The sequence below is a fragment of the Neomonachus schauinslandi genome, chromosome 7 (genome assembly GCF_002201575.2).
Source record: "Neomonachus schauinslandi chromosome 7, ASM220157v2, whole genome shotgun sequence".
Classification (NCBI taxonomy): domain Eukaryota; kingdom Metazoa; phylum Chordata; class Mammalia; order Carnivora; family Phocidae; genus Neomonachus; species Neomonachus schauinslandi.
Genome location: NC_058409.1, coordinates 118803236 through 118816677, shown reverse-complemented (window position 1 = coordinate 118816677; position 13442 = coordinate 118803236). Strand labels below are relative to the sequence as shown.

The following is a 13442-nucleotide window of genomic DNA, read 5'->3' as shown; positions in this document are numbered from 1 at the left end:
ATTACATGAGATGCACAAGTCTAGTTTGTATATGTGAAGATGAGGCATTGCTCACCAAATCCTCTTGATGAGCGTGTCTGCAGGCTTGATAGACCAATTTGGAGAACCAGAACTCTACCAAATTAGGGAATCAATCAGTGAGAGGAATTTTGAATATTGAATAGGAGAGTTGAAAGTTGATAAAAAAAATAACTTGTTGGGACAGACACTTACTACTAGAACTGATGAGTTAGGAAACGTTTTTCCAGGAAAAAAATTAGAAATGTAACCATAATGATAACCTTGATCTACTTTTTATTGAGCACAAGTCTTGGGCCAGGCACTCTTTCACTAGGGACTTTATATACTTTATCTTATTGAACCCTTATATCACTACAATCCTCAGAGCTGGGTGTAATTTCCATTTTAGATGAATATACTGAGACTTCAGAGAGGTTAAGTAATTTTCCTACACTTACATATGTAGTAAGTAGCAGAAGCTGGATTCAAACCCCATTTAGAATGAATGGCTCCAACGCAGAGGGCTAGGTAGAAGCCATATGGGGATAAAGGAAGGAGAGAACTGGCTTTTGAGCATTCTTTTAGCTCTAAGTTTTTGTTACATTGTAGCAGATTGTTTCTTGTAGCCAGCCTCACAAAACTGGCCCAGTGGAAACCAAGATATAAATTGACATCAAACCAGTGCCGTGACAGGGACTACTATTTGCCTTCATTATCTATTTTTCTTCCTTCTCTAAAACAGAACGCCTGAATTTCAGCCGGGTATATGTCCATCTCAAAAGCACTAAACTACTCAGTTTTCCTTGCAGACAGGTGCCGCCCTATGAGTAATTTTTGGTCAAATGTGAGGTGAAGAGGAGGTAGCATTTTCCTAGCAATTTCTCCTTCTTTTTGGTGGTAGTACAGACAAATTGGAACTTGAGCAGCCATTTTAGGTCATAAGGTAGGATGTGAAGTCCCTTAGTTGAAAAACCAACCTTCTCAAGGGAGGTGTTGCTGTAACTGCCCATTTGCTCCTTGAAATCTCGACTCAGTTGAATGGTCCAGGCTATGTCATTGATCTTCCATAGAGATTCTTTGAGGAACTGTTGCAGGAAGTGGAAGTTAGATATGAATACAACTGTTTAGTGTGCTTTCTTAGTACTTTTTTGTTACCTTATTTTTTTTAAGTATAAATATATAATATATAATAAATGGAGTTATTCCTTTTCCCATTTAAAAAAACTGGTTATTTTGGAACCTTTCCTCTTATTTTATTAAAGTTTATTTATTTATTTATTTTTAGTAATCTCTACACCCAATGTGGGGCTCGAATTCACAACCCTGAGATCAAGAGTCACATTCTCCTCCAACTGAGCCAGCCAGTCTCCCTTCTCTTTGTTTACTTTAATAGCCATATGCTGTTATGTTCTGAATTCCCATTACGAACAAGTTACCCTGAAGGTGGAAGTAACTCCATGTAAGTGCCTTCCTTTTTCCTCTTAAATAAAAATTGCCCAAAGGCTTAACATAGAAACTAATCCATTTAGAAACTTAAATTGAAGTTAACACTTTTCAAGTTTTAAACAGATTTGGAAAAACTTCATTTGTCAATGTTAGTTTGTTTTATTACATACTAAAAGAAAAAGAAAGGGACATTTTTTGAATAAAGAAATAAAATGTCTTGAAGAACCAATTAAACGTACAAGTACATTTTGCTAACTTCAACTCTAGTAGCTAAACATTCCTGGTTTCACCAATTGTTCTGAGCCAGGGCCTCAGTCAGGCATCTGAACTTACTTCCTTCTTCACTGAACAATACAGAAAAAGGTGTTTTTGTCTTTTTGGAGGACAAAATCCATTGCAATTTCTTTTTTTTTTTTTTTTAAAGATTTTATTTATTTATTTGAGAGAGAGAATGAGATAGAGAGCATGAGAGGGGGGAGGGTCAGAGAGAGAAGCAGACTCCCCGCTGAGCAGGGAGCCCGACGTGGGACTCGATCCCGGGACTCCAGGATCATGACCTGAGCCGAAGGCAGTCGCTTAACCAACTGAGCCACCCAGGCGCCCTCCATTGCAATTTCTAAAGTCAATTATTTCTCCTGCATTTTCCCTACTTTAAGCTTAGAAAAGGACGTTTAATGTCAAAGCCCATGGAGATTTCTAGGTATTCTCTTAGTAAGAACTTGTTTGGTGAGTGGGCTCTTTGAAGAGAAGAAATTAAACAGTCTTGGAAGCCTGAGAGAAGGCAGCACATGCAAACAGTTTTGGGAGAAGGCTAAATGGAAGTATACTCAAGATTGGAAGAGGGAAAAGAACGTTCTCGAGGCTTCCCTCTGGAAAGAGAACCTTCCTTCATAGTAAGAACAGTTACTTTAAGATGGTAGCAGGGGAAAATAAGGTAGGAATTTCGAGGAAGAGAAGGCGGAAGATAAAAGCAGCATGAATACAGGAGGAGAGGTGGGTGCTAGAATTAAAGACCAGGAAAGTACAGCAGTTGCTTTCAAATCTCATCCTGGGTAAGAATCACTTGTGGGAGTCTTTAAAACATGCCAGTTCTCAGGCAGAATCTCTTAGAGATTCTGATTCTGGAAGGGGCAGGAATGGAACATGGAGGTGATGAGGACAGGTCACTAAAACTTGACATTTTTAAGAAGCCATAGTTAAATTCTATGTAAACGGCTTATGAACTGAGACCCTACTAGGTTAAAAGCTCCCTTCCTATGGGCTCCTTGACCTCCTGTAGGCTCCTGAAATAAAAATCCTCTCTGTAGAGCCAATGTCAGGCTCCTACATGCCAATTTACCATTTTGGGGATTTGGGACCTTTGCAACTGGTTGCAAACTGGTTGCAAAGGTCCAAAAAGTTTATGGATGACTTTTTTTTTTTCTGGAAAAATGGTATAATGTGGCCCTTTGGTTTTTACAAATCAGGAAAAAATACGGTGAGAAGCAGAAAGGTGAGGAAACAGAATTGTATTTAGAAGCACAGAAGTGGAAATGATGTCAATTTGTGTTTATTTAAATGGTAAAAGCATGCAATTATAAGGAAAGGAAAAAACTGGAAATTAGAGAAGATTTAAGAAAGACACAGAGAAAAATATTAGTAAATGAAATCTTCAATACTATCTTAAACTCTTAACCAGACTGAAGACTAAGGATTATTGTTCAAATTGTGGTGATGCAGAGACTGTAATTCTTGAGCGATCACTTCTAACATTCTAGTCCATTTCCTAAGGAAAGGAAATGTTGTTTACTGCCCCTGGGAATCTGGATCTTTTTTGTTAAGATGGGTGACTCTAGCTGATTTTATCACCCCATCATCAACGATTAGTCTAGAAGCTACCCTTACCTGAAGTAGCATGGCTTCCCATAGCACGATGCTAGTATTCTTTCCTAGAAATAGAAATTAAAAATAGAAAATAGAAATAGAAAATAAATCCAGGACCCTGTTTCTCCCTTGCCAGGTCCCCCGTGGATGCTGGAGCCCCACTTCAAGCTTTACAGAGGATGATTATAATAGAAAATAGAAATAGAAAATAAATTCAGGACCCTGTTTCTCCCTTGCCAGGTCCCCAGTGGATGCTGGAGCCCCACTTCAAGCTTTACAGAGGATGATTATTTCAGATGAAATTTACTATGTTGCCAACTTTAAGTGCTAGTCAGGCTGGCAAAAAGTCTTCAATCCATGATACAAATCTAGGCTTTTTGCTAAAAATAGTAGTGATTTTTTAGAATAATACCAAAAGGGAGTTTCTCTAAATATAAGAAAAAGACCAGAGCAAAAGTAAAAGTTTCTGCTAAGAATATTACCCACCAGATCCTCCTGTAATACAAGTATGTGGTAGAGAATTAGAACATAAGGAATCAAGGAAAAAATATAGTTGTCTACTTTGCACATCAAGTTCATTGTTTTAATTGCCTCAAATCAGCCTTAGGCAGAAAAGTGGTGTCTCATTTTCTTTATGTTCTTGCCTCCTTGGATAAAGACCCGCTTCTACTCCCTTGTACCTTCCAGAGGCTGCAGGAGCTCAGGAAAGCGTGTTTTCCACAGGTCTACCAATTTGGGGTGAATTATCTCAGGCAGCATCTTCAAAAGTCCTATTGCACCAGCCCCACATAATTTCCCTAAACTGGCAAGCACAGATAATACCTGAAAAATGGAAGATAAAAAGTTAATCAACTGCAGGGGTACTTAAAAGCCCCACCTGCCTTTTCCTTTTATCACTGTCCTGGATGCCCTTGATTCCTACATTAGATCATCTTTCAACCAATCATCAGTCTATTTCTTACTTATTTTAGAGCAAAGCTAACACTTAGACAATCCTCCCCAATTTTCATCTGGGGATAAAGGGGAAAACATATATAGAAACCATCAATCAAAAATAAATGGAAGGTACCAACACTTAGATATATTTATTAATTAAATAAGGGCGTGTGGAAATGGTATGATACATATGGGGGGAAAATGATGCATATGGGGGAAAGAGGAAAGAAGGAAATCTAAATAATAGATGTGGAATTTATTTGAATGGTACTTGGGGATCGAATTCAGTCTATTCTTATTTTAAAAATAATAAATTAAGTTTAACGAGCATTTCAGAGCGAGAAGATAATCTTGCCAGTAATCTTAATGAGTATCATTAGTGGAGCAGAACATTTATTATGCCATTTTAGTGTTTCTTTTGGTTTGGAGTTGCTGTGTAATTTTTATTAACATTTATTTAGAACTGAATGATCTATATTGACCTAAATTTATCCCACATTAGTTATTCATAACTCACTCACCAGAAGTCTGGCCAATAGCTGCTGTGGCGAAGGAAGTTTCACTGGAAAGAGAAAGTGATTTTCATTATTGCTGTGGGGGCTAGAGAAATTCAGACTGGGGTTGGGTATGTAATCAAAGCACTGTAGCCTTTCTGGAAATGAGCCTCTCATAAGAGAAGTGTTTTGCTTTGTTTTTGAATGCACACACCAGCTCCGGTAGAGACGACAAGTGCTGTTGACTCCTTGGTATCATTCTTCTTCCTCTCCTCCGCCATAAGCAAACGTCTGATGATATTAAACAGGTAATCCAGAGTACCTGTATATTCTGCAGGAACTACAAAAGTCAGGATTCTTGGCCATAACACCTGGGGAAAACAAAGCAAGATGCAGGGATTTTGGATTCATCCCTGATTTCTCCTTGGTTCTCACTGTGGGTTTCCCTCTGATTTAGAGCATGTTCTCTCACCTGTTATTTTTTTTCTCTTCAGGCCAAATAAAAATGAAACCATGAAATAAAATCTCTGCACTACACGTTCATTTTCAGGTGCCAGTTGCGGTGCTACGCAGGGTGTCTGCGTGGGTTTGCTGCTGGAATTTGGCGCAGGACAGTTCTTCCTTGTGAAGAAGTGTTCTAGGCAGTGCAGGAGGTCTAGCATCCCTGGGCTCCACTCACCAAGTGCTACCAAGCCCTTTGTCAGTGTGACAAGACAAAGTAAGTCATATATGTCCCCAAACCCCAAGACTGGAGAGAGAATGATTGGGAATGGATAGTGAATGGGCTGCTCCAGGTGTTGACCTTCTTGCTCCGGAGTTCTGGCACACTTGGTTTCTTTAGTCAGTCTGTTTCATATTCTCTGGAAAACTCCCTTGTCCTAATGGAAACCTAGGTGTCAACATGGACCCTTCCCTTTGTCTTGCCCTCCAGATTTAATCACCAAGCCCTGTCCTTTTTTTCATTATAAGGTCTTCCATGCCCCTCCATATTTCCTTGCTACTCTCCCTGACCCTGCTCCAGTACCTGTGAGTTACATCTGATCTCATGCTCACTCTCTTTGCTCTTAGTCTACCCCTATGTAAATCCACTGATCTCTTACAGTTATTGTTTTAAATATTTAGCACTTGCTTAACATTTTGAATGGCTCATCAATCACAAGGTAGGAATTTGGCGTTTCAGGCCCATCGGAGTCTGGCCCTAGACTTCTTTTCATCATCTATTTTTACATTGAAATGTTCCAACTTTAGGATGTATCAGAAATATTGGGATTTGTTTGCATACAGATTCATGGGCCCTATGCCCCGAATGCTGATTCAGTAGATGTGGGATGTGGCCTGGAGATCTGCGTTTTAAATAAATATCTTAGATAATCCAAGGACTGCTCCTTAAAATGCCATTCTAGATAAAGCCTCTGATCCACTTAAATTGGTCTATTGATTGTCTCTTGTCTGTGTCATGCATTTCTGGCCAGTTAATCCTTTCTCAGGTTATTTTGCTTAAGGAAAATACAGATTACAAGGCTCCTCCCATTAAGGTACAGATTATTTTTAAGCCTCAGGTGTGGCCTGAGACTGTGTACTTTCAACACCTTTCTAGATGAATGAGGAAAGTTTAGCATTCACTGAATTAGAATCTCCACTCACCACTTAATATATGTCTAGGTATGCTAAGGGAAGAAGAGACGTTTTTGAGGAACTACTCTGTGCTGGGCACTGAGCATTGCAATGTACTTCCTCTAATCAGAGCATCAAAATGCTGATGATGACACATGAAGGACAAGTTCATGTCTTTACTCCTAAATGGACAGAGCTTTAGAGGGATGATCAAAGTAACTGTCAGTGGTGATAAAAGACCCCTTACCTGGGGCATTCCAATGACCAGTGGGTCTAGAGTTTTTAAGACCTCGAGGCTTATTTCCCGGACAGATTTCTCTCCCCTTTCAATCTCATGGGAGTTAGGTTTCATCGGTTTTTCCTTCAAGAAAGATGAAACAGGTGACCTGTTAATAATCCTTCCTGTTGGTCCCCTCTGACCTTACTTGGATGTGTTCTCAGACTCTGGGGTGCAGGATGCAGTCACTCAACTTAAGGGGCTCATGGAACCCAGCAATTTTGTTCTCCAGTACTTAAGTTCTGTTTTAACGTGCTCCTTGGAGGAATTGGTTAGAAAAACACTGCTGGATAAAGCAGAAAAGCCAAAATTGTGAAGGTTCTTGAACTACAGATATTCCCTCTCTCCCTCAGGCCTTTGCTATTGTCTCAGGGGCAAGATTTTCAAAGACACTGCCTCTTAGCGGAGGGGACTGTAATTTCAGCTGTCATGGACTTGATAAGATAGACTGTTGAATCTCAGATCTGTACCTCTGAAACAAATAATGCAATATATGTTAAGAAAAAAAAAGAAGAAGAAGAAGGTAGCGGGAGGGGAAGAATGAAGCGGGGGAAATCGGAGGGGTAGACGAACCATGAGAGACGATGGACTCTGAAAAACAAACTGAGGGTTCTAGAGGGGAGGGGGGTGGGAGGATGGGTTAGCCTGGTGGTGGGTACTGAGGAGGGCACGTTCTGCCTGGAGCACTGGGTGTTATGCACAAACAATGAATCATGGAACACTTCATCTAAAACTAATGATGTAATGTATGGGGATTAACATAAGAATAAAAAAAATTTTTAAAAAGTTCTAAAAATACAAAAAAAAAAAAAGAACATACTTTTTAGGAAGTTAACCCCCATTTGGCAAATATGGATGTCTTTTGTTTCCTCTGAAGTAATCCACTTTCTCCACCCCTGTCTCAAGCCTTTGAGGACAGGTTGCCTCCTCAGGGAAAACCATGATTTCACCTACCTTGAATTTATCATAAGTTGTAAGGGATACCGTAAAAGAGAACTGAGAACGCTAGAGGCTGAAAAATTTATCAATAAAAGTGATAAGACTGAAATATAACTTCTAAATCAGTCATTGAATTGAGCCCTAGTTGAGTTAACTGCCCTTGTTACAGTGTAGCTTTCAAAACTGCACCTCTTCATACCAGGTTCTTGTTGGACATGGCAAACTGGAAGAAGATATAATCGATCAGTGGCCATCCATCCTGGGCTTCAATGAAGCATTTCTCACACATGGTTTGAATGAGGAGGAGAGTGGAATTCCTCACCTAGAATCAGAAAAATGCATTTGCAGCATTTTACTACGTTGGGTAGAACATTAATTTAGCTTCTTGTACTCTTTAACCTTCATGGATCGCTTAATGGGAACCTTTCCAAAAAGGAGTATCAATTGAATGATGCGACTATAAATAGATGGAGCAGGAAGCCAGCTATAGCTTATGATTTAAGGCTTACAGGAAAGGCTCTCTTTAACCAAAATCTTTCTCCTTTGCTCCCAAGACATACCCTCTATTACCGTAGATTATGAAATGTTGGTATTGTGGGCTAAAACACCACCTTGCTTTTAAAATCCTCAATGAAAGATAGCACGATGAACTACAGATCTACAATCCTTTATCTACAATTTCAAAACCTAAAAAACTCTGGACACTGGAATTTTGTTTCTTGAGTTTGGTGCTAACTCATTTGGTGGCAAAACACAACTCAACTGTTTTAAAACTGTAGTCTTTACTTATTCTATATAGTGTGGATCTGCATATATTTTCTTGCAGAGATATTAATGAGTTTGATTGTGGCTACTGTCACAGTAATGTTTTTCTAAAATCAGGAAGGTTGGGGCGCCTGGGTGGCTCAGTCATTAAGTGTCTGCCTTCAGCTCAGGTCACAATCCCGGGGTCCTGGGATCGAGCCCCGCATCAGGCTCCCTGCTCCGCGGGAAGCCTGCTTCTCCCTCTCCCACTCCCCCTGCTTGTGTTCCCTCTCTAGCTAGGTCTCTCTCTGTGAAATAAATAAATAAAATCCAAAAAAATAAAATAAAATCAGGAAGGTTGTGAATTCTGAAATATACCTGGCCCCAGGGATTAGAACAAGGGATTATGAACCTGTATTATAATTTTTAAATAATTAGGTTTGCGTATTGAATTGCTTCCCTGAAGGATAGAAAGCTCAGATCTAATTCTTTACTGAATGGGTCTTTTAATTGAGAGTTGGGAAGAAAGAGTCATTTTGAATAGGGAGGCAGGGCCACAAGGTAGCAATTAGCAATTAGCATAAATGCACCTGTAGTCTACCAAAATGAGGGGGAGAAAAAGTTATAAATTCTCTATTTTTGCCTGGGAAGCTGGACTTCCTTAAAGTTTCTGTCCTCTTTTATTCTACCCTAAACTCTTTTAGTCATATTTTGATTGGCTTGGCCACTTACTTTATCGATAATCACACCATTGTTTTTTAATTTTTTAAAATTTATGTTTTAGTTATTTATTTTTGTTTCAATTTTTAATTTAAATTCTAGTTAGTTAACATATAATGTAATATTAGTTTCAGGAGTAGAATTTAGTGATTCATCACTTACATATAATGCCCAGTGCTCATCACAAGTTCCCTCCTTAATGCCCATCACCCATTTAACCCATCCCCCACCCACCACCCCTCCAGCAGCCCTTCGTTTGTTCCTATCATTAAGAGTCTGTTTTATGGTTTGCCTCTCTCTCTTTTTTTCTTTTCCCTGTGTTCACCTGTTTTGTTTCTCAAATTCCACATATGAGTGAAATCATATGGTATTTGTCTTTCTCTGATGGATTTATTCCACTTAGCATAATTATTGTTATTTATTGCATAGCTTTTGTTATAGTCACTGCAGATGAAAGTCTACTAGGGGAATTTTCTTCTTTCCATTGGTTTCTGTATAGGGCTTTGATCCGAACAAAATGTAGTTTTAATAAAAAAAATATAGTAATTTCTATTTTTTAATTTGTTCCAGTACAAGTTATATATCTTATCTAATATGGAATACTTTAATCAAATAATCAGGAAATATTGTGCAATCTACTATGTGCAAAACTTGCTCTAGATGTTCCCTAGTTGGAAAATAGGATATCTAAGCTAAAACACAACAACAACAACAAACAGCCTTAGGGGTTATTATTTTTTGGAGGAAGATACATTATTTTTATAATTAACAATTTTTAAACCATTTGAAGAGCATAGCACTGTGATGCTCTGGGCAAAAATCTTTTTTTTTTCCTACTTAGAAGCCCTTGAACTGAATGTACTTTAGAACTTTACCTTGATATAGTTTATCTTTTGGGGAGAGATGGAATTGTATTAAAATTGGAATTTATCACTGAGCTCTTTATAAAGCAATCTTTTTTTTTTAAAGATTTTATTTATTTATTTGAGACAGAGAGAATGAGAGAGAGAGAGCATATGAGAGGGGGGAGGGTCAGAGGGAGAAGCAGGCTCCCCGCCGAGCAGGGAGCCCAATGCGGGACTCGATCCCGGGACTCCAGGATCCTGACCTGAGCCGAAGGCAGTCGCTTAACCAACTGAGCCACCCAGGCGCCCTCTTTATAAAGCAATCTTAAAGTAGATTCTTAAAGAATCAAAACCATTTCATTAATTCCTAAAACTACCATAAACAAAATTAAAGTCCCCATTATTTCTCTTACTTTTATATTGAGGTCACCCATGACAACTTTGACTGTTTTTTCAATTGAAGTAATGTGATCTCGCAACTTGGGCTCTGAAAGACAGGGAGAGAAATGAAGAGATCAGATTCAGTAGGAGTATAGTCTGTTCTAGGATTGATGAAAACCCATTAGAGTTATGGTATTTCAAAGTCTTTTGTCCATAACATTTCAGGCTATTCAATTTCCTCTTATCTTCTTCTCCATTTTTTTTTTTAAAGATTTTATTTATTCATTTGAGACACAGAGATACAGAGGGAGAGAGAGAGAAAGCATGAGCAGGGAGAGAGGCAGAAGCAGGCTCCTCACTGAGCCAGGAGCCCGATATGGGGCTCGATCCCAGGACCCTGGGATCATGACCTGAGCCGAAGGCAGACGCTTAACCATCTGAGCCACCCAGGCGCCCCCTTCTTCTCCATTTTTTAAAAGATTTTATTTATTTATTTGAGAGTGAGAGAGTGAATGAGAGAGAGAAAGCACGAGTGGCGGGGGAGGGAGGATGCAGAGGGAGAGGGAGAAGCAGACTCTCCCCTGAGCAGGGAGCCCAACACGGGCTTCATCCCAGAACCCTGGGATCATGACCTGAGCCGACGGCAGACCCTTAACCCCCTGAGGCACCCCTCTTCTTTTTCAATTTATGAGAGATGTTTATTGCTCTCTTTGCTCCATATTATATTTGATTTCACCTTGTTTAAAATGTTAGGTTCCAAAGTGGACTCAACACATCACGCCCAATGGATTAGCTTTAAATTCTGTGAGACTACTTCATATTTCTTGTCTTCTGATTCTTCAGTAAATCTCAGGGCTAACTGAATTTTTTGAAATATTATAATATAGGATAAAAATGAATTCTCATATTTTATTGAATTCAAGATGTCATCAATTTTATGAGATAACAGTATTTTATATTGTATCAAAAAAACCTTATAGTGGCTGATTATAATTAAAGATGCTATCAATTATGAGATAAATTCCAATATCATGAAAATATGTGCTTCTTGGAATTAATGAAATATATTCCATTAAATTCTGCTCTTTTCTAAATGTACTAATCTCTAGAATATTGTGCATTCCTCCCACCTATCCCCTATTTATTGGGCTACTTAGCCAGCTTACTAGATCTTCTAAATTTGATTTGCAAGTATTCTACTTCTTCTCAACTATGTATATCCATAAGTATCATGAAAGAAGAGAGGTAACTGAAAATGCCGTTTAAAAGTAGTAGATTATAGGGGCACCTGGGGCCTCAGTCAGTTAAGCAGCTGCCTTCAGCTCAGGTCATGATCTCAGAGTCCTGAGATCGAGTTCTGCATTGGATTCCCTGCTCAGTGGGGAGTCTGCTTCTCCCTCTCCGTCTACCCCTCCTGCCTGCTCTTGCTTTCACACCCTCTCTTTCTCTCTCTCTCTCAAATAAATAAATAAAATCTTTAAAAAAGTAGTAGATTGAAGATGACGAAGAAGACAGAGCTTTACTTGAATATGATCTTCTATAAACACCCCAAAGACATAGAATAAAGTTAGAGAATGCACAGGCTTTAGTTTGCTTCTTGGCACAAAATAAACCACTTTGGCTTCATTCCTTTGCTTACCCTCAGCATTGATAGCCGATCTTAACAAAGTCAAGATTCCCATTCGAGTGGTTTCATTATCACTTCTCATTTGTTCATCAAAAAATTCCATCAGGTCTGCAGGGTTGGAATGGGCTGCAGGTTTAAGACATACTGGAGTCATAAGAACTCATTTTCACCTTAGGTAAAATACTTGTGAATGGGAAAAGCAGAATTCCATGAAGATTGTCAAAGTCACTCTTTGGTTGGTAACTAGATTTTATTACATCGATGTATCTTTAGTATCATGGAATTAAGCAGTTTGGTCACTAAGAGAGATTTATATACCACATTTGTTCATACCTGTGAATATGACTTTATTTAGAAATTAGGTGTTTTTTTGTTTGTTTGTTTTTTACAGATGGAATCGAATTAAGGTAACATTATTAGGGTGGGCCCTAATTCAGTATGAGATGAGAAAAGGAGAGGAGATAAGGGGAGAATGCCTTATGAACATGGAGGCAGAGATTGGAATGATGCTTCCCCAGCTGTGGAGCTAGAGAGCTACAAGGGTAAGTCAGGGAGCAAGGCAGAAAGAGAAAAGGTGATTGGAGTAAAGCGGTTTGGGTTTGAAATTATTAGAGATAGAGTGAAGTAGTTAATTAGGTTGGGCATAGAACAGAGGAAAGAATAGAAACAGAGGGACCAGTTAGTGGAGAACTAGAAATAATAGAAAGGTAATGCAGTGAAGTAGTAGAAATGACATATTTGGGAGAGGGTGGAGGTATGGGATTGCTCTTGTCCTTACTTTTCAGGGTCTATGTTGGAACATAATTTATATACTGACTCTGAGAACGTGGTGCCTCCTCTACCACCTGCACCAGGTATTCTAACCAGACAACGGGTGGGACTGTGATGTAAGAGCAAGAAAGAAGGGGAAAGAGTGAAGGAGAGAGAGAGAGAAAAGGAGTAGATATTAAGAAATGACCAGGGAGAAAAAAGCATGACTTTGGGTTTGACACAGTCTCAAATAATCTCAAATACCAAGAAAAAAAGCATTTCCTATCCCTAGGATTACCAACTCACCTTGGTGTGCCTAGAAATAAATCCATCCATATGTGGCCAATTAATTTTTGACAGAGGAGCCAAAAATATATAATAGGGAAAGGATAGTCTCTTCAATAAATGGTGTTGAGAAAATGGACAGCCACATGCAAAAGAACGAAACCAGATCCCTACCTTATACCATATACAAAAATCAAATCAAAATAAAGACATGAATGTAAGACCTGAAACCATAAAACTCCTGGGAGAAAACATAGGCAGTGAGCTCCTTGACGTTGGTCTTGGCAATGATTTTGTTGGATCTGACAACAAGAGCAGAAGCAACAAAGGCCAAAATAAATAAGCGGTACTATATCAAACCAAAAATCTTCTGCTCAACAGAAAAAAACTACAAAACCATTAACAAAATGAAAAAGCAACAGATGGGATGGGAAAAATATTTGCCCACCATATATCTGATAAGGGGGTTAATTCCCAAAATATATCAGAAATTTTCTGGTTTTAAAACTGAACGTTCTACC

General features: G+C 38.8%; 1 protein-coding gene across 1 annotated transcript in view; it reads right to left on the bottom strand.

Moving 5' to 3' along the window:
* The window catches only part of MROH2B (maestro heat like repeat family member 2B), a 64677-nt gene that overhangs the window by 39615 nt on the left and 11620 nt on the right, over positions 1-13442 (bottom strand). Inside the window, exons 10-18 of the mRNA XM_021695299.1 lie at positions 11899-12012; positions 10292-10365; positions 7769-7891; positions 6601-6714; positions 4954-5110; positions 4767-4807; positions 3990-4131; positions 3331-3374; positions 978-1085 (exon numbers count right to left, since the gene is read on the bottom strand). Coding sequence (XP_021550974.1) covers positions 978-1085; positions 3331-3374; positions 3990-4131; positions 4767-4807; positions 4954-5110; positions 6601-6714; positions 7769-7891; positions 10292-10365; positions 11899-12012 — 917 coding nt within the window. The remainder of the gene's footprint in view (positions 1-977; positions 1086-3330; positions 3375-3989; positions 4132-4766; positions 4808-4953; positions 5111-6600; positions 6715-7768; positions 7892-10291; positions 10366-11898; positions 12013-13442) is intronic.